This window comes from Onychomys torridus, chromosome 8 (genome assembly GCF_903995425.1).
Source record: "Onychomys torridus chromosome 8, mOncTor1.1, whole genome shotgun sequence".
NCBI classification, from domain to species: domain Eukaryota; kingdom Metazoa; phylum Chordata; class Mammalia; order Rodentia; family Cricetidae; genus Onychomys; species Onychomys torridus.
In genome coordinates, this window is record NC_050450.1 from 24,734,158 (window position 1) to 24,759,809 (window position 25,652).

Sequence of the window (25,652 nt, forward strand, 5' to 3'; positions counted from 1 at the left end):
TCTTAGATAAGAATGCTGTGGTCACAGGAAACGACAGTGGGCTAATCTACTAAGGACGCACGTGCATCTACATTGCCAGAAGCTTGCTAGGGCTTCAGATACTTGAATATGACAATGTGCATTTATTTTTTAATGGGAAGACAGTCATCCATGAACATAAACATATGAAAAAATATGCATATAGACACATATACAAACACATGATTGGAAATATTTGAAATGACACAGAAGAAATCATCAGCAATGCTGACTCTAAAATCAAGGAGCTGGATGAAGTTAGATCAGGAGAGAAGTTTCAGATTCTATTAAAAACCCTCCCGAACTGTTGTTTCCACATGAGCATACATTATCTATCTATATCCACACTGACATCTCTAAGTCTACATTAAACAAAACACAATCTGCCTTCAAGACTCTGCTGGGGCTCCTTCCAGATTGTGGAGGTGGGCACGAGAAGGGGAGGGGATGGCACGGGGGGGGGGGGGGGGTCTGGGGTCTGGGGCCGGGAAGAGCAGCAAAGAACTTACTGGTATTGTGGTCTATGAAGTAATCGCCAACCTGTGGGTCATATGCTTCTTCCCATCCTAGCGGCAACTCATCGCTAATGCAGTCAGCAAAGGTAAGTGGTTTGGTGTACCTGGCAAGGAAGACAAGAAACACATTCTGTCAGTCTGCGGTCCCCAGCACTCCTGCAATGTGCCATGTTTTTATTCCTGGACTCCCTGCTTCTCCTGACTGTTCAACAGATCCAGACATTTTGCACTGTAGCATGACCTCTGCTGAGCCCTGAGTCCCCAGGAAGGTGAAGACATTCTGCAGTAGCATCCGCGTAAGGCTCCCCCAGGAGGGAGGCAGAGAATGTATTCTGGTCCTAGCATTTTGCCACTAACTTGGTAGTGACTTCAGAAAGTCATTTTTTTTTTTTTTTCTGTCTGGAGGTCGGGTTTCTGCTTCTCCAATTGATAATTTGCACAACAGTTGTCAGGCCAAGTCTTGGCTTTGGGACTTGGATTCCAGCCCCCTCTGGCTTTTCCACCTGCAGCTGGCTAGCCCCGCCCCACGCTGGTCTTTGTCCTGGCGCTGCCTTGTATTTGTCATGCCCATTTGCCCTTAGAAAAGCTGGCCTCCTGCAAACTCTAGAGGAACAGACGCCCCAGCCCCAGGAGTCTGGCCAGCAAGCCAGATTTATTTGCTGATTGAGTTGGTTCCCAAACACCGGCACCCACTGCTGGCTCTTCCCATCCAGTCCTGGCCAAGCTGATGATTTGGCAATAATAACTCCCTAAGGTCCCATCTTGTAAGGTGTGAACTGGAGGTAATCACCAAGTCTTAGTGGCTACATCAGAGAGATAAACAAATCATGCATGTGAAGCTGCAAAAGCTTGTTGAGGCTGGAAAACTGTACCATACACCATTTGTCCAGGGTTTCAGCCAGAGAACAGGAAGCCAGGGAAGCTAACACGTGGGGCCAGTGGTTCCCCCGTGCTGCCTTTGTCTAGAATAACCATGCCCTTGTAGAGGTCAGAGGACAACTTTTGGTTGTCAGGTCTAGCCCAAGACAGGGCTCTTGTGTTCTGCTACTGTGTAATCCCCCTGTCTCCGACTCTCATCTTGCAGTAGGTGATTGCAGATCGGTGCCACTGCTGGACCCCAGAAGAAAGAACTCGGGTCATTGGTGTTTCACAGCTAGCACCTTTATCCACGGAGCCATCCTTCTGACCCTAAGACACTCATTCTAATTTTCCTTTGTTTCTGTCTTTTCCTCATTCCAATTCTGGAAGCCCAGGAGACTCTGCTTCCCACCCTTTCAACAGATTGGCAAGCTGGGGTATGACGGGACAGGAAGGTTGACGATTTACTATCTCTTCCTTAACCTGGATGATTGTTCTCTTCTTAAACCCCGGCTGCAGTGCTAGGGCAAGTGATGGAGCCCTTAGGGGGTGAGACTTAATGAGAGGTGTGCCCCTAAAGGTGAGAGAGTGGGACCCCAGCCTTTTCTTCCCATCTCTTGCTTTCTGGCTACAAAGTGAGCAGTTTTGCTGTCATGTGCTCCTGTCAAGATCTGTTGCCTCACCGTGACAGGCTCAAGGCAAGGAAGTCTCTCAGTTATAGACTGAAGCCCCTAAACTGGTGATCTATAATGAACTCCTTCTCTTTGTAAGCCCATCATCACAGATATTTGATAGAGAGATAGGGAGCTGACTAGCAGCCCGATCTAAACCAGACTTAAAACTGATGGGGACAAAGAGACACTGTGACACTGAAAAAGCCCCTAGCTGACAAGACAGTGATGCACTCACCTGCCTGCTTCATACTCAAGGTTTCAGAGGCCGTGAACTGTATCTACCAATTGGCTTTGGTTAATAATTCACCGCTGCATTGTGGGAGACTGTGGTTCCATAAGACTGGGGCCAGGGGTATGTTTTTACACACAACAAAGAACTATCAAATAAGGATCCAATCAGCATTGTTCTTTAGCTGAGTGAGTTGGACGAGAACTTCATCTCCCAGAGCCTCGGAATTTTTCCTCTGTGAAGTAGAGACTAATGTAACTCTTTGGGTTGTTGGATAGGTTAAGGGTGATCCATGTTTGGAACTAAAATATGTAGCACAAAGACTGTGTGTGTGTGTGTGTGTGTGTGAGGGGGTGCAGAACAGCAGTTAAAGTGTTTGCAAGATGATCAGAGTTTAGCTCCCCAGAACCCACAAAATGCAAGGGGAGTGTGGCAGCCCACTTACGATTTCAGCTTTGGAAGGGAGAGGCAAAGGGTTCCTGGAGCAATGTGGCTAGTGAGACTATCCATGTTGGCAAGCTTTGGGTTTGATCGACGGAGTCTCTCTCAAAGAATAAGGTAGAAGAGTGATCGAGGACAGGTCCTGATATCAATCAACCTTGGGCCCACACACATGTGAACACGCAGAAGGGGAAACTGAGGCTAAAAAGGCTATAATAGTCTCTTCTTCATTGTTTATCTGGAGACAGGGTTCACTGTGAAACCCAGGCTGGCCCCAGACTCTTGGTATTTCTGACCCCTGTGTCCCAAGGGCTAGGATTATAGGTGTACAACAGTACACCTGGTTAAAAGGTTCTAATGATCTCAAGAGAGCTGGAAAGGGAGAGGAAAAGAGAGAAGGGGAAAGGGGAGTGTGGTACTTTCATATAATTGGCCTCTCATAGGGAGTGGCACTATTAGGAGGTGTGGCTTTGTTGGAGTGGGTTTGGCCTTGTTGGAGGAAGTGTGTCACTGGGGGTGGGCTTTTAGGTTTCCTATGTGCAGGATACCACCGAGGGTGTCAGTTGACTTCCTGTTTCCCTGCAAGCCAAGATGTAGCCAGCACCACCCTGATGATAAGGGACTGAACTTCTGAAACTGTAAGTGAGCCACCCCAATTAAACTTCTTCTTCTTCTTTCTTTTTTAAAGTTTTATTTGTTTATTATGTATACAGAAGAGGGCACCAGATCTCATTACAGATGGTTGTGAGTCACCACATGGTTGCTGGGAATTGAACTCAGGACTTTTGGAAGAGCAGTCAGTACTCTTAACCTTTGAGCCATCTCTCCAGCCCCAACATCTTCTTTATAAGAGTTGCCGTGGTCATGGTGTCTTTTCACAGCAATAAAAACCCTAACTAGCTGGGCGGTGGTGGCGCATGCCTTTAATCCCAGCACTTGGGAGGCAGAGGCAGGCGGATCTCTGTGATTTCAAGGCCAGCCTGATCTATAGAGTGAGATCCAGGAGAGGAGCAAAGCTACACAGCAAAACCCTGTCTTGAAAAACCAAAACCAAAATGAACAAACCAACCAAACAAACAAACAAAAAACCCAAAACAAACAATAAACAAAAACCCTTGCCAGGCAGTGGTGGCACACATCTTTAATCCCAGCACTTGGGAGGCAGAGGCAGGCGGATCTCTGTGGGGGTTCTCCAAAGCAAGTTCCAGGAAAGGGGCAAAGCTTCACAGAGAAACCCTGTCTCGAAAAACAAAACAAAAAACAAAAAAAACAAACAAGAAAACCCTAACTAAGAGAGGAAAGGAGAGGAGTGAGGTGAAACTGAAAGATGTGAGTTAAACCCCTAGTACCACATAAAACTGAGTGTGGGACCTGCCCGTGTTTGGGGGCTGGGGTTTAGCTCAGTGGTAGAGTGTTTGCCTAGCAAGCACAAGGCCTGGGTTTGGTCCTTAGCTCCGGGGAAATAAACAAAACAAAACAAAAAACAACTGAGTATGGGTGCACACACCTGTAATTCCAGAAATGGAGGCAGGAGGAGCTACAGTTCAAGGTCAACCTTGGCTATTCTGCAAGTTGGAAGCTAGCCTAGGCTACATGAGACTAGATTTATATATATAGTCAGGTGTGGTAGCATATGCCTTTAATGCCAGCACTCAGGAGGCAGAGGCAGAGCCTGTAGGTTTGAGGCCAACCTGGCAACGTGGTCTACATAATGAAGTCCAGGCCAGCCAGGGCTATGTAGTAAATCAGCCAACTTAAAACAAAATAAAACAACCAAAAAACTAGGTATAAAAACTTTAGCATAGTTTCAATTTTCTTTTTCTTTTATTTTAAACAGAGTTTGCTGTCATGGCTGTGTAGTAAGCATAATTAAATATCGAACAGTGATTCTATCTAGGCCTATGAAGCATGCAATGAAAACCATGTTCCTTCTCCGGGTAGTAGGTGTTCTCGTTTGATTTTACAAATGAAAGCACATTCTTAACAATGCATAGTTAATACACCAGAGGCTCAATCTCCTGAGGCCCTGGTGCTGGCTCCCAGAGCCAGAGCTTTACCAATAAAAATTAACAAGACCCAGTGGGTCTCAGAACAATCTGGAGCTGTGCTAGACGTGCAGAGGAGCTGGCTGCATGGGGAGGTGAGAAGCAGACAAGAGGTACTGGAGTTTTATATGATGAGTCTTCGGTCATTGGTTTCTTGGTACCAAGCTGCTCATTAAACCTAGAAGAGCCACAGCTCCTACACGTAAGGATGGTTTAGTGTTTCCAAGCCATCAGTACAAATGCAGGCTCTCAAGTACAGGGGATAGGACCATGGATAGGCAAACAGGACCCAAACTTCCTAAGTTTCCAGAAACTCATGAACTCCCCATACTGTTTGAGCCTTGTATTGAGAAGGTCAAGCTCTCTCTGGTCATTAGCATCAGTGACGTGATGGACATGAGGCAAAGATACTGATCCCTGCCAGCAGTGATGGCAGACATTTTACCCAGCAGGAAGGAATGCACAGTAATGGGGGGTGGGGGGGAAACCACATCAGAAAGAGCAGCCAGAAGAGAAAGAAAGGCTTTGGGTTTTGTATTTGGGTTCCCCCTGGATGCAGCCATGGGGGAGCAGCCAGCCGATGTTCAGAGCACTTCTATGGGAAACGGGGAAGTTGCTATGGGAGGAACTATATGACTTACAGAAATCTGGACAGAAAGTTCTCTTTGGAACAAATGCCAAGAGGGAGATGAATTATTCAGTGTGCAGAGAGGTGTCATTCAGAGTCAGTATGAAGAGAAGTGTTTTAGCAGACACAGACACACACACACACACACACACACACACACACACACACACACACACACACACCCTAGGGAGAGGCAGAGCTGTCTGTGGACCGTATTCATCCCCAGGAGCTGTGATGCTCCCCTGACCTGGAGTGTTCACCTTGGGAAGGGGTAACTGCTTTCCAGGATCTGGAAGTTCCATCCTCAAGCCCTCCAGACCCCATGTCCAGACCCCATGTCCCGGGCTGCCTAAAACCCACAGTCACACAATCCAATGACCCGGCTGCTGGAGAAGCAAGAGGGAAGGAGGGCGAGGTGCCAGGCAAGAGCGAGTTCTGCCCCTTTTTAATTACAAATCTCTGAGTGATCACAAACATTCCTGAATGTTTCACAACTGGCCTTCCTGGAAAAACAGCCAGGATGTGTTGCCTTGGCGACAGGGTAGGCTCTGCCAGGTGCACTCTATGAGGGGACACAGGCACACCTGTCAAGAGACAGGGCAAGCAGCTGGAGAGCTGGAGGTACCGACAGGTCCTGCACTTCCCTCGCACAGCAAACCGTAGCTTTCCTAGAGGCTAAGGCTCTGGGGGCACATGGCCAAAGCTGCTCTGGGTGTTTGCTGTGTCTTCTAGGGAGGCAGGAAGCAGGGGGAGCCGGCAACTTTTTTTTGCCAAGTGTAACACTGGGTTGTGATTCTCTGGGGACTAAATTCAGAATGGGTAAGTCATCTTCCACGTTCCCTGTGCCACCCGAGCAAACCCAAGCTTCCCTCTTCATGACCATCCAGGAGAACACTGCCCTCTCCACCCGGACTCTCTCCTTCCATGGGCTAGCTGGGAGGGATCACAGTCTAGAGTCCCTACCCCAATCCAAGAACAATCTCTTCTCAGCAGTAGCTCTCCTCCCCACCCAGGCATAATGGGCAGGCTGGTTTTTCCTGCCCCAGGCTGTTTCACATACATACTTTCCATAGTTTAGATGTCTAGGCTCCCGATAACACTCTCCCCAATCTGGCCAGTTTCTAAGCAGGCCCTGCCCTCATGTTTGAAAGTCTTCCTCCTCCCTTTCCTTAATTTGGTTCAGTGCTGACACCTTCACTGATTCCTCTAACAAACAAAAGGATGATCAAAATAACCGTTTCACAAAGCCTGCTAAGAGGGCGAAGTGTGGCTGGCTCTTGGAGCCACAGAAGAAGAGGACAGGACCGCAGGGCACTGCCCTTCTAGAGTAGGGTAGAAGATGATCCAATCATAAGCACATGTTTCAGAGATGCAAGGCATTCAGAAAAAAAAATTAAGGTTCTGTTATGGAGAATGAAGGGCAGCTGTGGTCACAGGAAACCTCTGAGAAGGGGACCTTCGTGGAGCTCAGGTGGTAGGAAGTAGCCAGGTGAGGTAGCGAGGATCTGAGGGAACAGCAGTAGGGATAGCACACTCAGAGGAGGGCTGTGCGTCAGGATGGTGCTGGCGCACTAGAGGAACCAAAAGGGAGGTGAGGCTGGGTGCAGCGTGCTGGAGGACTCTGGGCTGCTGGTGGGGACTTCAGGGCACACCCCTGTGTTCTCTGCAAGTGTGCTAAGCTTGCCCTCTCATTTCAGGGAACCCACCAAGCAGGAGGAGGCCCCAGCAGCCCAGTGCCAGCGAGGCAGAATGAGGAAGATTGTTTCCGGTCCTCCAGAGCACTGTGTGGCTATGGAGACAGACAAGGTTGACATGGGAATGATCCCCGTGACATTCCGCAACAGGAGATGTGGCCATGACAGTCCCCGAGGCAGGAAACCACAGGTAATGAAAGGATGTAGGGATACAAGAAAATGGTAAGCCAGAAAGATGTGAGCAGCCTAGCGGATGGGGGACTGGACCGGCGGTAATGGAGTGTGAAGAGGGAGGGCAGAGCGCCAGGTCAAGAAAGGGAATGGACAGAGGTGGGCACTTCATGGTCCAGAAGGATTCAAGGTAGATGCCACCTGCAGAGCGTCAGGAATTCAACGCTGGGCTGAACCCCAGGTTCCCCCCTTGCTAAAGCTGTTGTTGTGGTTAGGTAACCTTGTTAAAAGGAGTTTCCTTCATGCGGCACGTGACAAATTCCAATCTTGTAAGCATGGTGTGGCTGTACAATAATAAGACAACCCATAGAAAGTGCTGAGCATAGGTTTTTCAGGCAACAGGCATTGGCGATGTGATCCTGGGAGAGATAGCTGTGCACTGTGGGGATTATGTCACCCTGCAGCTTACACCCTTATCACAAGGGTCTCCATCATCACTACCCCAGCAGCGTTCTTTACTCCCAGAGATCCGCAGAGGTAATGACAACTCACAGGCTCTAGCAACAGGCGCCTGGGCACCTGCCTGCATAGGCATCAACTCTCCCCTCCTGGCTTTGTTGCCTTGCGCATAAGAGGAGGCTGCTTCGAGCAGTGACCTCTTTAGAGGAGGCTGGGCCTAGCACACGAACACTGTTAGCTGCCATGTGCTGGCTTGTATACCCTGACTTCCATAATACGGAAACTATGGCAGAATAACTGCTCAGGCTTAAACAGCCGTAAGAAGTCTCGAACTGCACCCCAGCGCCTTTCCTCCTGAGGAGGGGGGACTGTGAAAAGTCCCCCCCACCCCCATTGAAGGGGCTAGTGAAATGGCGCACTGGGTGCAAGCACTTGAACACAGTTCTGATGACCCGAGATGGATTCCTGGATCCCACATGGTGGCAGGAGAGAACTGGCTCCTGGGACTGCACACCGTGGAACCCGCATGTGCCCCACCCCAAATAGACATTAAAGCAGACAAGCTGAGGGATGGCCGGTGTTTGGCTCTCTGTATTTGTGCTTTGAAAGAGATGGCATTTGCTCTGGGAAGGCTGTTGTCCCTGTTTCTCAAAAACACCTCTCTCTTTCTCTCCCTTTCTCCTGTTCTCTGCTCTCAAAACACCTGTGTCCACACCCCTGTTTCCAGACCCCAGAGTGTCCCAAGGGCCCTGCTTGGTTTGGCTGGTTTACCCAGGCTCCTCTTGGTTCAGTCACTCCCACTCATGGAACTCTTTTCTGGGCATAGGAAGAGGAAAAAGAACTCCGGAGGAAGATTCCAGACTGTCCCTTCCACCAACTTTCCCTCTGACTTCATACTGGACCTGGGAAACCAGTGACTCACCTCCTGCCAAATCTCTTCGTTCTGTCCAGCCTAGTTCCCGCAATTGCACGGCGATTCCCTTCCTTCCTCGCCATGTCAACATTGATATGGCCGTGCTCCTTCCTTGATGCCCTGCAGAACCACAGGCGCATCTGTATATGGATCCTTTCTGTGTATTACCTGCTGGGACCTCAGACTATGCTTGTGGCAATCAGGCACATGGACATGGACAACCTGTCAGCCCAATTCCACCTGCCGGTGCAACCGTTCACTGTGGTACTGTGTCTTAAATGTGGGAACGGTGTGCTGTGGGGGGCAGGTACTCAGTCTCCCTGCTGCTCTTTAATGCATTGCTCAAGTACCTTATCATATCAAGAGACACTGTAGAATGTCTGCTAAGGACACAGGGCCCTGGACCCACACTCCCTGGGTTTGAATCCCCAGGCTGTCATTTTCTAGCTCTCTGACCGTGGGCAAGATACTTAAAAGCACATCTGCAATATAAGAAAGAAAACACACTTACTGAGCCCTCACTGTGCGCCAGCAGCTGTTAAGCACTTCATAGGTATTTCCTCATTTCCATACGACCCTTCTAGGTAAGTGTCATTCAGACCTACACAGGGGTCTTGGTGGGCCAAACAAGACAGTGAACCCAAAAGTATTTGAGTACACAGTGAGTGGTCAATGAACACGAGTTATTTGCTAATGTCTAAGTTAGGCCAGTCGAGGAGCCTTATTAAAGAAAGTTAGCACAAAAAAAGGATTTGGCAAATAAATGGCCCAGCTTTCACTGAAAATCAGGGCACACACAAGAAAGAAAGAAAGAAAGAAAGAAAAGAAAGAAAGAAAGAAAGAAAGAAAGAAAGAAAGAGAGAAAGAAAGAAAGAGAGAAAGAGAAAGAGAGAAAGAGAGAGAGAGAGAAGAAAGAAAGAAGAAAGAAAGAAAGAAAGAAAGAAAGAAAGAAAGAAAGAAAAGAAAAGAAAGAAAAAAGGTGAGAGATTTTTCCAGAGACACCCAAGGGTCCAGAGGCAGAGCTGAGATTAAAACCCAGGAACCAGCCTGGGGGGCCATACCACACTCATGACAGCAAGAGTTCAAGTTGGCGCTGGGTTCGGCCTCAGCGCAGTTTCCAGGAAATAGCATTAGCAGCATTCCCCAGTCACACTGACGCACACAGAGTGAGGACCTGTCGTTGGCTGGGAACCAAAAGAAAATTGTGACGCTCTGATTAATTTTAGCTGAACCTCTTTGGAGAATAGTCTCCTGAAGGCCCAACACCACAGCAGACTGGAGTTCCTAAAATCCCTGCCCTGCTGGCCCTCAGAGAGCCCGAGCCCAGCCGAATCCGAATCCTCAGATCAGGAGTTAGGTTACACAAGTTCTGTACAGAACCACCCAGGCTCATCCTTCCTAACTGTGTGATCTCGACCCATTCCTTCCCCAGCTTGGAGCCTCAGTTTCCCCAAAGGTATATAGGTCAGTCTAGGAAACTTGCTTCTCAGAATAAATTCGTGCCCGGCAACGACTCATCAGAGCACCTGGTGTTACAGCCCCTGGCACAACATGCCATCATTTTCTTTTCTGAACAAAGGATTTAAGGACACTTGGCCCCTAGCTTTGATGTTTTAGGTGCCATGAACTGGGTTTCCAAGGAACCAGCTAGCCAGATGCCTCTTAAGTGGTAAGAGCAGAGTCTGTAGCCCTCCATTATTCTTGAAATATAGCCATTCCAGAATCTTATCTGATTGCTAACTCACTCCGGCCTCACCACCTGAGAAACAGATCCTCTAAGAAAACTGGTCCCTGGTGCCCTCTCTGGGACCCCATCTGCCCAGGGCCTCCCCTGTGCTGGCATGATTCAGATAGCGCCCTAGGATAGGAGTGACATCTGAGTTTGGATCCTCTGTCCTTGGGCTAACACCCACTTTTTCTGGGCAACCAGGAAGCTGGAATATGACATCTCTGAGGCCCTCTTTGCGGCATTGTGTCTGTAACTCTAGGAACCGCCTCTCCCAAAGGTAGAGGGCATCGTGAGACTGAAATGGAGGAGCCTATAATTAAAAAATTTAAAAGCCTGGCGTGGCGATGCATTCCCGTAGTTCCAGTATTTAGGAGGTTGAGGCAGGAGGATTGACACAAATTCTAGGCCAACGTGGGCTGCGTGGTAAGATCCTACTTCAGAAAAGGAGAACAAGGCTCAGTGGGTAAGAGTACTTGCTGGGCAAGCATGAGAGCCTGTGTATCCCCCGCTCTCATATGTAGCTGCACAGGCCTGTGACGTCAGTGCTGAGGAAGAGGGCGAACAGGAGGGGCTGTTGCTGAGGCTTGGTGGCTGTCAGTCTAGCTGTTAAATGGTTAGCTCCAGGTAAAGCGAGAGATGCTAACTCAAGAGAAAAAGACAGTGAGCAATAGAGGAGGGCATCTTTCATCCCTTGTCCTTCAGGAGCCCATACCTGCACATACACATGTACCACTATGCACCACCCCCAACACACAGGACGTCAAAAATACTTAATTCATTGCAAGCATTGGACTATATATACTGTACATAAAACAAATCATGTCCTTTATGTTCACAATGATTCTGTGAGGTAGACACCTGCTCCCTGCATATTAGCCAACAGAAAAACAGTAAAAATACAAGCTGAATTTCATAGAGTTCATAAAGGACCGGGTCTTGCCCAGGGCCCTTCCACAGCCTTCTATTCCATCCACTCCAAGATGCCCATGTTAAAGCATGCTCAGCATCTTTGGCACTGGCTATGACTAATGCTGGCATCATGCCACCACTGTCAGACAGGCTGCATCCTCAAAGAAACACCCACCTGTGTGAGCGCAGGTACCAAAGACACCAGACACCAGCATAGCCCCTGGTGGAATGGATGTCACAGGCTTGGGATAAGATTGCACAGGTAAGACTGGAGTTCTTTCAACTCCTAGGAGCCACATGCTGTGGAGAGGGTGGAGGAGGCAGTGGGCAGACCTGTCCAACAACATTCCTAACCCAGGACCTGAAAGTAGGTTAACGCTACCCAAGTGCCAGGAGCCACTGGAGCCTGGCAGCCAAAGCTCAAGTTCCTGTGAGGGGCGAGATCACAAGGCTATGCCAGAAACACAAAGGACAAGGTCAAAAGCACAGATATCAGCATCTCAGAGACAAGATCAAAGAAAGGAGCCGGCTCTGAATACGTCTTAGGAACATTGGAACTTGGTTTCACACATGTATGCCTTTGTGTTTCTCTGCATATCGGTGTGTGAATTAAAACACTTCAGTTTAACCCCACATTGTGGCACATACCTGTAACCCCAGTGCTTAGAAGGCCATCCCCAGCTACACAGTCAGTTCAAGGCCAGCCTGGGGGACATGAGACCCTAACCTCCACCCCAAATATAAATATCCAAGTTGAAAGCGCTCTCTCTCTCTCTCTCTCGTTCTCTCTCTCTCTCTCTCTCTCTCTCTCTCTCTCTCTCTCCTTCTCCTCCTCCTTCCTCTTCTTCATCTTCATCTTTGTCTTCATCTTTTTTTTGTGACAAGTATGATACCAACATTGTGATTAATTAAAAAACAGTGGGTCATAGCTTTATGGTGGCAATGTAAGCACTTCCTAATATATTCTACACTGTACTGTATATTCTGTGTGTAAATATCAAATTCCTAATAGTACTCAGATGCAGCTGTCTTTGTCTTTTCCTGTCGCTGTGATAAAACACTGTCAAAAGCCCAACTTACAGGAGAAAGGGCTTATTTAGCTCACAGCTCCAGGTTACTGTGCATCACGGCAGTGAAATCACAGTGGTAAAAGTTTGAGAGAACTTGTCACGTGACACCCACAGTCAAGATCAGAGAGCTGCCAGGCAATTGTGACTGCATGCCTTTAATCCCAGCACTCGGGAGGCAGAGGCAGGTGGATCTCTGTGAGTTCGAGGCCAGCCTGGTCTACAAAGCGAGTTTCAGGAAAGGCTCAAAGCTACACAGAGACACCCTGTCTTGAAAAGACCCCCCCCCCCCCCGCAAAGAAACAAAAACAGTGAGCAATGAATTAAAGCATACTTACTAGTATTTAGCTGGCTCTCTTTTTCACTCAGTCCAGACACCAGCCCAAGAAATGGTCTTGCCTATATTCAGGGTGGGTCTTCCCACTTCCATGAACAGAGTTCAGAAAATGCTGGCTGGAGAAATAACTCAGTGGTAAAGAGCACATATTGCTCTCCCAGAGGACCCAAGCCCCATATTAGGTATCTCAAAGCCAAGTGTAACTTCAGCTTCAAGGAGATCCAATACCTCTGACCTCTCAGGGTACTTGGACTCATGTGCACACACCTACCCCTTACCACATAAACTCATGTAACTAAAAATAATAAAAATATTTTGATCAAAGGAAATTCCTCATAAAAGCATCCACACTGGACAACCTAGTCTAGACAACTCCTCATGGAGACTCTCTTCTCAGGAGTATCAATATATACTGTCACGTTGACAATGAAAACTATCACACCTGGTGGTGGCAACACACTGCAGCTCCCAATGCCACTAGGGTGAATGAAAAGACAGAGGATCAAGGTGGGTTTTTGTTTGTTTGCTCAGTTTTTAATTAATTTGGGGGGCATGCTGCAGGGGTGAGGGGAGGGAGGATATGGAGAGACTGGGAGGTGAGTGGGATTGGGTGCATGATGTGAAATTCCCAAAGAATTATATGTAAAAAAAGAAAAAAAACAAACAACAAACAAAATAGCCATCACAACTCCACCTTGTCAACTTCACACTCAAACCCATCTTTTTAAAGCCATAACCTTCCATCCTTTGTCCCCAAAGTCTCATGTTTATCTAATAACATAACCTACAATCCGACTTCAAAAGTTCCCAAACTCATTGACTGCGCTAAGACTTCAAAAGTGCAAAGTCTCTTAACTGTGAACTATGATAAAACACTGACCAAAAGCTACTTGATGAGAGACGGGTTTATTTGGCTTACACTTCCAGGTCACAATCCATCATTGATGAAAGTCAGAACAGGAACTCAAGGTAGAAATCTAAAAGCAGGAGCCATGAAGGAACACTGCTTACTGGCTTGCTCACCGACTTATGTTCAGCCAGCTCTCTTATACATCCCAGACCCACCTGCCTAAGGATGGTGACACCCTCAGTAGGCTGGGCCAACCCACATCAATCGTCAATCAAGATAATCTTTCACAGACATGGTCACAGGCCAATCTGATCTGGGCAATGCTTCAGTTGAAGTTCCCTCTTCTCATGTGACTTAGGTTGTGTCAAACTGACAATAAGAACTAACCAGCACACATTAAAGCAAAACCAAAATCCACCAGGGAAACATCAAACCCTGCAGCACCACGTCTGGCATCTGGAGCTTGTAATGTAATCTACTGGGCTCCAAAAGGCTTAGCTAGCCCCACTCTTCTAGCTCTGCCACTTGGAGCATACATGGCTTCTCTCATAGGCTTGAGCCAGCTCCAGTGGCAAAAATCAGTCGTCTGTAGATGCTCAAGTGTTTGCTGATCACACCAGAGAGGGCAGACTGATGGGGCCAGGTAATCTACATTACCTACTCACCCAGTGTCTTCTTATTTAATTTTTAGGACCAGAGTGGTCAATGTAACTGGTTAAAGAGGAGATCACAGAAGAACTGAAAAGAAAATGGTTTTCCTTTCTAAAAAGCATGATTTTCCTTCATATCCCCCATCACTTTTTCCTAAAGAGGAAAATGAATCGAATGTTGCTTCCAAAGGGAAGCCTGACAGTTACATCGACATGAAACACCGAAGTGTTCTGAACTGAGGACAACTGCATTCAAGTCAGCAGTGCAACAGAGGAGCAATTAAAACAGCTATTTTGGGAAGCCCTGGAAAGAGGCAGATACAGTATGAATTATTCATTCTCACTGCAAGGATGACTTTAGGGCATTGTCCTCTCTGTGGGTGCTTGCTCTTTCTTGTTCATTCAGCCGCTCAAGCACAGACAGGGAACACAATACCCTGGCCTGTGCACTCATGAGTGCACGTATACACACATATGCACACCACCGCAAGGAAGGCAGGATGCCACTCCAGATGGCGAGCCACCCGGAAAAGAAACCTGCACACAGTCAGCAGACTCGTTTAGCTCCGGTGCTGGGAGAGAATGTCTACATTTCCAATTGGCCCAGGAAGAGTGAGGGGAAGAGGGCGAGACACACGTGTGTGTACACAATGGCTGTGGACATCTCGAACACACATGAGAGACCATGTGGTATTCCTGATATTCCACGAGCTTCCAGCTGGGATTCATTTGGGCAGGACACAGACCAGCTGATCCCAGTGTTCCCTCTGAGATCCCCAAGCATGGCAGACAGCACCATGGAGCCCTTTGTGAGCCCACCTCGGGCCTGGGCATCACGGGGTATGCCTGGCAGCCATGATGCAGGCATGCCATCATCGGTCTCAAACACTGCCCTTCACTAATGAACGACAGGAGTGGCACCGTGTCATTATTGCTTATCTTCACCTATGAGAGCTCAGTCCAGTCCTTCCTCCCAGGAAAGGTATTCATGGTGTCATTTTGTCATGGCGCAGTCACAGAGGAACATTAAGCGCGGGCTTGAATGTTTCTTCCTCCTTGGGGACTTGAAAACTCACTAACAATGGCTCAGGACTTTACATGTGTCGGGCTCTGAAGTTCCTGCTGCAGCCTCGCCACACGGTTCCTTTTACAGCCCCCTGGTACAGACGGCACCTTCCTGAAGCCGTGTTAGATTGATTGAGGCCACTTGGCTATTCAGCGACAGGCTGCAGATTTGAATTTGGGTCTTTACTGCTGCTCAGAAAATGAATGGAACAGGTGACTCAATAAAACTGGGCGACCAGAAGGAGAGGATCTATAAAATACCATGCAACTAGGAATCATTCCTAGAAGGAGCCTCCCTTTGTAATTCTGAAAGGAAGGAAAAGTTAAGGGGTTATTTTTGCAGAAAAGGTAGCTGGCTGAGGGAGACTAGAAAGGGGGAAATGTACACTGGGTAACTAGGAGATGCCCATTCTCAAAACCAACCCAGCAGCAGCAGTCACTATTGGTGACCGACAGAACAAAAGTCAGAAAAGGATCTGGGGTGCATGGGTTCTAAAGGACTTCACTGGTATTGAAGACAGATGCATCAGTGACTTGCCATCGTTCAGCAGCTAGCTACTGAAGATGTGGCTCAGGGATAGAACCCTTGCCTAGCATGCATGAGGCCCCAGGTTCAATTCTCAGTTATACATCTCTCTCTCCTCTCTCCCTACTTAGGTGGAAAGATTGATACACAAAATAGTTCAACACAACAGCATTATTTATCGTAGGAACAGGGTCTGAGGATACTGCTCAGTGGTAGAGCACTGCCTGGCATGTGTGAGACCCAAGGTTGAATCCCAGCTGCAAGCCTGCCAATCCCCCCCAAAAAAAAATAGCCTTATCTTTTTTATTATGGGGAGATGATAAAACCAGCTTCAGTAGTTAGAGGGAATGTAGAGTTGATAATGGTTGTTGATATTTGCCTCGTTGGAATAAGGTATTCTGAATGGCACAGGAAAACCTTACAATATAGAATTTTATAAGAAACTTTAAAAAAAACAGGAGACAAATTGTTATATATAGAGATATAGCATTATCAGACTTTCCTGCAAGAAAAATAACTATAAGGAAAAAATGCCCTAAATGCAGACTGTTTACAAGGAAAAATGTCAAAATGCTGATTATATTTGCTTTTCATTGAGTGGGGATAAGAGTTAGGGTGTGTGTGTGTGTGTGTGTTTATAACCAGAAATATGACAAATAAACTTGAAAAGGTTGAAAATATTTTTTCTACTCAATTTTAGTCCTGCTATTCAGAACCTCTTACTATCATCTCCTCATAAAAAAAATTCATTCCAGTGGCTGGAGAGATAGCTCAGTGGTCACCCACATCAGGCAGCTCAGCCACCTGAAACTATAATTCTAGGGTATGTGATGTCCTCTATTGTCCCCCTACAAGTACCGTCATACATGTGGTACACGTGAACACATAAACACACACACACATAGCCATAAATAAACAAAAATTTAAAATAAATTTTTTGAACATAAAAACAGGTTATAATTCAAAAGTCCAGAGTTATTTGAAACTGGAAAATATTTTCTCTGTAGAAAATAGTAAAAATAACATTTCCCAATAAGCCCCTTTAAGCCAAATAAGAGCTGAATTATACATATAAATATTGATTAGATTCTGGGATACAGAAAAAACCTATCTTTATCTGTTCAGAGAGCTATGTTTTACTTAAGCTGTGTAGGTGAGATTCCTATTCATCTTCCCCTTCACTGTTTGATTTATGGCAGACATTTTTCTATAGACTAATCCATAATCTAAAAAGATTTTAGCCTCCCCTTCTGAAAGCACAGCCAGCATATCCTTTCATCAGCTTGACACAGTACAAATTCTTATCCTAACAGTGAAATGTTTCACTACAGCATGCCCAGTGATTGGGCAAAACCAAAACTTATTATAAGCCACAGTCATCCTAGGGTCCTCCCTGCTAGGTAGCCTCCCTGGATCTGTGGGTTGCAGGCTGATTGTCCTTTGATTTAATAAATTTTAAAAATTCCAAAAATTCTGAAACTAATTTATTTTCACAAAAAGCCACCCATAATTGTGAGGTTCAAAATAACCCAAAATCTGAAGCTAATTCTTTTTCTTATTCTCCACCACAATAGGGGCTTGCTATCACAGCCCAGGCTATCTATGGATCTCTCTACTGTCTTACCTCAGTCTCCCCGGTGCTGGCATTACAGGTGTGCGCCACCACACCTGGCTGAAAATTCTTGACCATGAACACGATACCAAACATTGAAAATCTACCCTATGACCCCTGGCAGGTTTGGGATAAAAGGAGTTATGCTAAAAATACCAGTCAAGGTTATGCTCTACCTGCACATGTAAAGTGCACAGATAACAAATGAATTTTATATTTAGGCTTGTTCTAAATATAAAATCCCTGTTCCTAAGGCTGCTCATTAATGAGTACATAAATATTACAAATCCACAAAAATCTCAAAATTGAAATGCTTCTGGTATCAAATATTTTAGGGAAGCTCTACTCAACTTAGGTTAAGTATAAATAGCACTACTGTGATGGTTTGAATAAAAATATTCCCTATAGGCTCGGGTATTTGAACTCTTGGTCCCCAGCTGGTGCTGATGTCTGGGAGTCTTGATGGAGAAGAAACATCACCGAGGGGTGGGCTTTGCAGGTTTTCAGCCTGGCTCCACTTCCAGTTATGCTTTCTGCTTTTTGTTTGCAGCTGTGATGTGATCTCTCAGCTTCCTGCTCCAGATGCCTCTTATGGTGCCTCCCCTGCCATTACGAATCCTTTCCCTCCAGAACCATAATCCAAAATAAACCTTTTTTTCCATTAATTGCTTTTGTTCCTGGTGTTTTATTACAGCAACAAACAGGAACTAATTCAACCACCATGAAAATAAACTTTAAAGAAATACATCATGAACTGTACTTATTTGGCCCGACTGACAAGTAGGCCAACAGGCAGTGTGAACCCTGGTGTAGACTCCTGTTCTCTGACCCTACGGCCTGCAGACCCCAACAGACACTAGCCTGAGAAGCTGCCTAGGGGCTGATGAGAGCGGAAACCTGGGAATCACTTCTGCATACTTCTTTCTTGGGCATCTGTGTGAAAAGAACATAGAAAACAGACAAACCAATAGCAATGTCCCCAGATCACAAACGCTTTGGCTCTGATGGGAGAGTGCTGGGGGAGGGTGGGTAACACACTGGGGGCAGCCTAGATTACCCTGTGTGTCAAACAAGCAGCTGACAAAGATCTGGTTGGCTTGTCACAAAAAATAATTGGTGAGGCCATGGCTAGAAATACGTGATATCAGGTACACTTGTACCCACTCCCATGAACCACTCAGCCCTCCGAATCATGGTGACTCTGGGAGCCACTCAGTACCGTTCAAACATCCTGATTCATCTTTGCTGTTCTTTCTGCCCAGAACGTCTCTCTCTGGAAACCCATTTACCTGGGCTTAGAAAGTGATTTTTTAAAAATATTTTCTTGATGCTTAATTTTTTCCCTTCTTCTTTTATTCTCTTCTCATACATTACATTCTGACCGAAGTCCCCCCTCCCTCCACTCTTCTTCCTCCCCCCACCTCCCCTTTCACCCAGATCCACTCTTCTTAAAAAAAAGAGCAGGCCTCCCAGAATATCAACCAAATACAGTATAATAAGTTACAATAAGACTAGCGAAATCCATCATATCAAGGCTGGATGAGACAACCCAGTAGGAGGAAAAGGGTCCCAAGAGGAGGCAAAAGAGTCACAGACAGTCCCCATTCCCACTGTGAGTAGTCCCACAGGAACACCCAGCTACACAACCCTAACATACACGCAGAGGACCTAGGTCAGACCCACACAGGGTCTGTGATTGTTGCTTTATCAGAGAGGGGTCATTCAACAACTGATGGGAACAGATGCAGAGACCCATAGCCAAACACTAGGCGGAGCTTGGGGACCTTGAGGGAGAGGGTGGGGGAAGGGTTGCAGGAACCAGAGGGTTGGAGGACACCAGGAGAACCCGGCCCCCAGAATCAACTAGGCCCCCAGAATCAACTAAGCCGGGCTCAGAGGGGTTCACAGGGACCAAAGGAAAGGTCTCTTTACAACACATTCGCTTTCACGATCTGCCCACATGTTGTGAACTGCAGGAGTCCCAGGAGGGCCTGACAAGATGCTAACCGACACAACCTCAGCATCCCATGTGAGTGAGTGTTCATGGAGGGAGCAAACGAACTCTTGGAGAAAATAAGAAGCATCTCATCGGAACTCACAGCAGTGTTCTCAGGCACCTGTGCTTGTCCTGACAAAGCGAAGTCTGTGATTTAAGACACACCATGAGGCTCTGAGTATTTCTGCCTTCCACCATAATTTGATTCTCAAATAGCCATCATGGCAGCATCATTGTGACCCTCATTATTATCCCTCCATCTGGTAGACAGCCAAGGGACATCCAGGGACTCTCCTACAGGACAAGGCTTCTGGGTCCCTGTTTTGTGCCAGGGTTGGATGTAGGCCACTTGAACCCTGGCTCTGCTGCTCAGTCCCTCCCCCATATCCCAAAGGGCCTCTCCCTCATTCCCAGCTGGTAACTAGAGAAGTGTGGCTCCAGCCAATTCTCCTTCCCCTGGGAGTGGCTAGCCCCTGGGGGAGCTTACAGAGCTTCTGTCTGTCCTCCTGCTCATCTTCATCAGCGGGATCATCCTCATGCAGAAACAAACCCATCCTAGCACCTGCTTCTGCAGCCCTTAGGTGGCTCTGCTCAAGAGTCTGGAGGGAAGGGGGGATGGAGAAGGTGGAAAGGATTCTGTTTACTGAATGTAGGTGTCCATTACATTGGAGTCAAGGCTGATTCTACTACCACGTGGGATCCTTGGATCAGAGCAGGGTGTAGGGCAGGGAGCTCATGCAGCCTGGCTGACTTGGATGACCCTCACCTGACACTGATGTGCCTGGCTCCTCTCCAGGGCACCCATGACACACCGGAGCCCAAAGATGAGGGGAACACGCACTCATTTTGGAACCACAGGGCCCTACTTCCCCAGTTTGGGCCAGACCCTTTGCCTACCCAGCATGTCCCTGCAAAGAACAGGATTCAAGCAATGTGCAGTACTTTCTCTCCAGGAGGTCTCTGATAAAGACCAGCTACGTAACAGGCCTAGGAGAACACACATGCAAGGTTTCATGGTGGAAAACCAGAAATTTGGATATAGGGCCAGTGTAGAAGTCCACAGCTTCCTCTGCTCTGTTCTTCTGTTCTGTCCCCCAACCCCTACTCACCCCCTCCATCCTACAGGGGTGGGGGAACAATCCCTGTGCTCCCTCTTCTAGACCTCACCTGGACTGCCGCCCAATGAATTCTCAAAAGCGCCCTAGATGGTCCCCACAGGTTCTTACCCCCAAGGGCAGCTTTGATTTCTGTCTCCCCAGATCTTCCCCACACTCTCCGAAAGGCTCTCCTCACAGCCCTAGCTGTTGACCTTTCCAGATCTTCCGTTCCCTCCATCCGGTCCACTCTCCCTACCCCCTCCATAACGAAGACAAACACGTTACTACTCTATCTTGTCATTATCTCGCTTCCCCCAGACTAGATGAAACTCAGACCCCTTGCTGGAACCTGTGCAGTCTGCCTGCCCAAGCCTTTGCTCATCCCCTGGTGCAGGGCCCTCACTTCTCAGTCTGCAGTAAGCACATTCCTAACTCCCAGCTTTTGCTCACACAGATCTCCATGCACTGGGTGCTGCTGTGGCCTGTCCACATATTCATCTACCTTTTAGAAGACCATCTCCTTCTGTCCTTTAGCTCACAGCTCAAACGTCTCTTCCTAAAGGGCTTTTCTAGGCAGCCCTAAGTGGGCCTTTGTCCGTCTGTCTGTTGTGTTGTTTATTGCTATATTGACTATCTTTCCATTAGAACTACACCTATGTTTCACCACAGCCTTAGCATGGTCCAGCCTAAGTCCTGGCACGGAGCTCATGCCCACTAACAGGGACATAGTGGCGGGACAGCAGAAGAAACGTGTGCACCCCTCTCCGAGAGAGAAGTCTTAGGCATCAGGCTTTGCTTTCTCTTTTTTCTTCTCAAGTACCCGAGCCTCACACTTGTGGAGCCAATGATTCATTCAGGGTTCCGGGGAGATGAAGGACACAGCTTCACTCCTAGGCCTGCTACGGGCGACAGAACATTCTCTTGAGGCCCACTGCTTTCCATGTTCCCCAGCAATGGAAAACACTGAAGAATGGGCCCTAAACACCTGCCTCATGCACAGGATGTCAGGCTATCTCCATTAGGGGGAAGAGTGGTAGTCTATAATGTAGGGCTGGAGTCTAGGGGCATAGCCTTGCAGCAGCCTAACCCAGGAGCAGGGCTGTGGGCTGCTGCCATTTGCTCAGGAGCATCTTGTCTCTTTACTGAGGAACCTTCGCTTGTAAAGTGTAAGACTTACCTCAGGGCACGGGGTCTCTCAGAAAAAGGGTGTGTGTGTGTGTGTGTGTGTGTGTGTGTGTGTGTGTGTGTGGTCTGGGAGGTCAAGGATAAGTCAGAAGCAGCAGCATTAGAAGTATGTCCTGGGCCCCTGGATGGGGTCTCAGAGCCATGGAGGCTGCCAATGGAAGGAACACAAAGGTCTGGCTTTCAGTTCATTCAGCTGCTTGTGAGGTGGTGACCTCCCTTAATAGATCAGCCAGTGACAGTAAATGTTCCTCTTGTCAGCCTTACCATGTGTTACTACTATACACGCTAACTCATGCAACCCACCCGCAACCCTGTGAGAAGACACTGCATGACTGATTATTCTCACACGGTAAATACACAGGGCACTCCAGCTGGAACAGGGCAGAGCTGGGGTGTGACTCCGTCAGGCGGCTTCTGAAGCACTGTGGGTCACATAGTCCAACAGGAATCAATGATATAAATACTTTGCAGGGTCTGGAGAGATGGCTCAGTGGTTAAGAGCACTGGCTACTCTTCGAGAGGACCCGGGTTCAATTCCCAGCACCCACATGGCAGCACAGAGTGTGGGAACTCGGCAGGGTGTGTCAAGGGGGAGGCCATATCACTGTGCACACAAATGTGAGGCAGAGTGTCCGGTGGGACTGGGACCTTAGGAGAGGCAGAGTGGGCTGGTGGGACTTGGATAGAAACAATGCAGATCGTGGGGTGCAGAAAAACAGAACACTGTTGAAAAGCTGAGAAGAGACCTCTTTCTGCACTTTCCTTGAATCCTAGAAGACTAACTACATAAACAATATAGCAGCAGGCAGAGAGAAGAGAAAGGGAGAGGGGGGTGGTCTGGGTGATAGGAACAGAGCCCTGGCTTTCCAGGGACATCTCCTAGGCTTGTCCAGTGTGTGAACCATGCATTCCTCTAGCATTTGATATCCACCTTGGCTGAGGCTCCTGTATGAGATTTCAGAGGAATGAGCCAGGTCTGGGTGGTAAAGCAGGTGGATTAAAGCATGAATAAGAGCTGTCATCTGGAGGGCCAGGAAGGTAGTGTCTGTGTGGATCACCATCCTGTCTGCTGGACAAAAGACTCCTTTGAGGAGACAAAGGGCTACCAAGGAGGCTGCTGATGGTCACAGACAAGGGGCTGATGGTCCAGACTAACTCTTGCGAAAGCAGTAGTTAAGTCCGCCTCCAGCCTTGCTCTCCTTCCTTCCTGAAGACACTGGATGAAATGGGCAGGTGAAATGACTCAGTGGAAGAAGTGTCTGTCACATGAACATGACAACCTGAGTTCAGATCCCCGGTCCACGTGAAGCTGGGCATGGGCATGAGACTCCCAGAAGCTTGTCTGGTCTAAGCAACCATAAACTTAGATATCTGGTCTCAAACAAGGGAGAAGGTGGGTATTGAAACCTGAGGTTGTCCACACACACACACACACACACACACACACACACACACACACACACACGGGGTCGGAGGGGCACTGAGGGAGATTGAGACAGAGATTTTAATAAAAAGAGCTGAGCCAGGGTCATGAAAGGGAAGACAGTGGCATGGCAGTCCTACTATGTGACTATGTGCTGAAGAGCAGACTGGGTAGAAGTCTCAGCCTGGTACCCTCTCTCACAGTGTGTCCTTGGACAGCCCTTGCCAGGTGCTAGAAAATAGGGGGTGTCACTAAGGCCCTTGGGCAGGGTTGAGCTCAAGGAGAGGCCAGCTGCTGGGACACAGTTGTGAGAACCTAGTACTGACCAGGCTTTTAGGGAGAAGTGTCAATCATACCACGGTGGACGACTCCAGCATGAACAGCTCTAGAACCGTGAGCACATCCATAAACCTACTTTGCTTCATTTTCACCTGTGTTTATGAGAATGCTAACAGAGTGACAGAGAGGCTTCCAGGACGGTGTGCAACACCAGGTGGTAGAGCTGGAACATGTAGCACTCCTGATAGATCAGCAGGGCATTTTCACATCACTCAGCAATTTCATCTCCAGGAGAGAAAACCCCTTCTTCACATTTCTCCCAAGCAAAGAATCCAGGCCACAGTTTTTGGGGTTTAATACCTTTAGCCCCACCCCAACCAAATTCCTGCTAGGCCACATTCAGGAAGAGCTTTCCTGGGTTGATCATTTCCTTCTTTGTGTTTCTCCAGTGGACCCTGACCAGACAACTACACTCCGATCCTCCTCATCCCCAGCCCTCCGGATGGAGCCTTTGTATTTCCTCCTTGGAGAAGTCCTTGTTTGTGATGGCCATCACCCCCGGCTGGCAAGATGTGTAGGTCTCCTCTGGCCTGTTGAAGTGGCATAATGGCAGGCCTGTGTTTGCAGCCAAGCTCCCGCCCCACCCCGGAACTTCTTGAGAGGTGTGCTTCAGTGAAAGGGACAATGATGTGTGGCCCTTCCCTCTGCCAGCAGCAGCAGTCCCCATCCGGCTGAGGATTAAAGGAGCCTGGGTAACTGCCCAGGCGGAATAAAGCCTGCAAACATCCTGGGGATGTGCCCCTCACTGGCAGGAGGGCAGGAGAGGGGGTTAGGGTGATGGCCTTGGTCTATGAGCTTTTGCTACCCAATCTTATACCCATGTGCACACACACATGTGTGCACACACACACACACACACACACACACACACACAGATGCCAGGGATGCCACTTGCCAGCTGTGTTCCATGTATACAGCACTGTCCTTTGAGCTAAGAGTGAGCCCTATGTGCAAACCTCATCTCCATATGTCCTTCCCTCTCTGTGTTCCTAGCACTTCACAATGCCTTACAGTCATTCCCTGGGGATGATGACCACAACAAAGGCAGGGATCAAGACTGGACCACTGCAGTGGCCCCACTGGCCAGAGGTCAGAATTACACTTGATCTATAATAAGGATAACAAGTCCATACAGTGTGTTGGTACATGCCTGCAATCCCAGCACTGGGAGGTTGAAATTGGACTACATAGCCAATTCCAGGCCAGTCTGATCTACAGGGTGAGGCTCTGAAAAACACATAGAACAAAAATCATCAGACATCCCCGGGCTGGTAATGCAACAGCCCTGACACCAAACGCTGCAGAGGGAAAAGAGGATGCACAGTGGGCATGAGCTGACAGAGTAGCAAAGGAGGGCTGCGGCGCTACTTAGGTGGGAGACCCAAAGACCGTTCCCAAGGGAAGGAGCAAACCTTCTCACTCTCGATAGCATATCAGAGGAGGTGCAAGAAGAGGCTGGGGTGGCCAAGCTCCATCTGCCTGTGTGGTTGAGTGGAGTGTGGGAGACACTGGTATATGGACCTCTCCTAGTCTGTTGGGTAAACTGAGCAGCCCCAGAGGAGCTCTGTATTACTGTACACATTTCCACAACTAAATACTCCAACAAAAGCAACAATGGAGAAAGGTTTTACTTTGGTTTACATCTGGGGTTCCATCGTGATAGGGGAAGACATGATGGCAGGAGTGGAAGCCTGGTCACACTGCATCCATGGGCAGGAAGCTAGTGTTCAACTTGCTTTTACCTTTTATTTAGTCCAGGACCTAAGACCATTCTCAATGAACCCTATCTCAATAAGTCATCACAGGCATGGCCAGAGGTTTGTATCCTGGGTGATGCTAAATTCTGTCAAGCTGACATTAACTATCACAAAATCCCCCCCCCCCCCCCCTGGGGTTGGCCCTGAGGGCCAGTGACCTTACTCAATTAAGTCAAGAACTCTGCCTGTCTAGAACAGCACAGCTGCAGAACACCCATGTCAGTGTAGCTGACCTGGACAGACCTTGACCTTGGCTGCCAGGGAGGATCTGGTGGTGCTCAATGGGTAGGCTTTGGCCAATGCCTGGAGGTGGTTTCCAAGGACCACACCCCCACTCCCCTATCCCAGGGGAAGGAGGAAGAGTCCAGACTGTATGCAAATCCAGGTTCAAGGACTTAGATTAACTTTCTGGGGACAAGGAACTACGACTGTCAAAGGAGGACCCTTCTGCTTTACTCAGCTCCG

General features: G+C 48.1%; 1 protein-coding gene across 2 annotated transcripts in view; it reads right to left on the reverse strand.

Moving 5' to 3' along the window:
* Wwc1 (WW and C2 domain containing 1) overlaps window positions 1-25,652 on the reverse strand; it is a 153,296-nt gene that overhangs the window by 81,117 nt on the left and 46,527 nt on the right. For both annotated transcript variants that reach the window (XM_036195483.1, XM_036195482.1), the window contains exon 2: window positions 528-637. In XM_036195483.1, coding sequence (XP_036051376.1) covers window positions 528-637 — 110 coding nt within the window. The remainder of the gene's footprint in view (window positions 1-527; window positions 638-25,652) is intronic.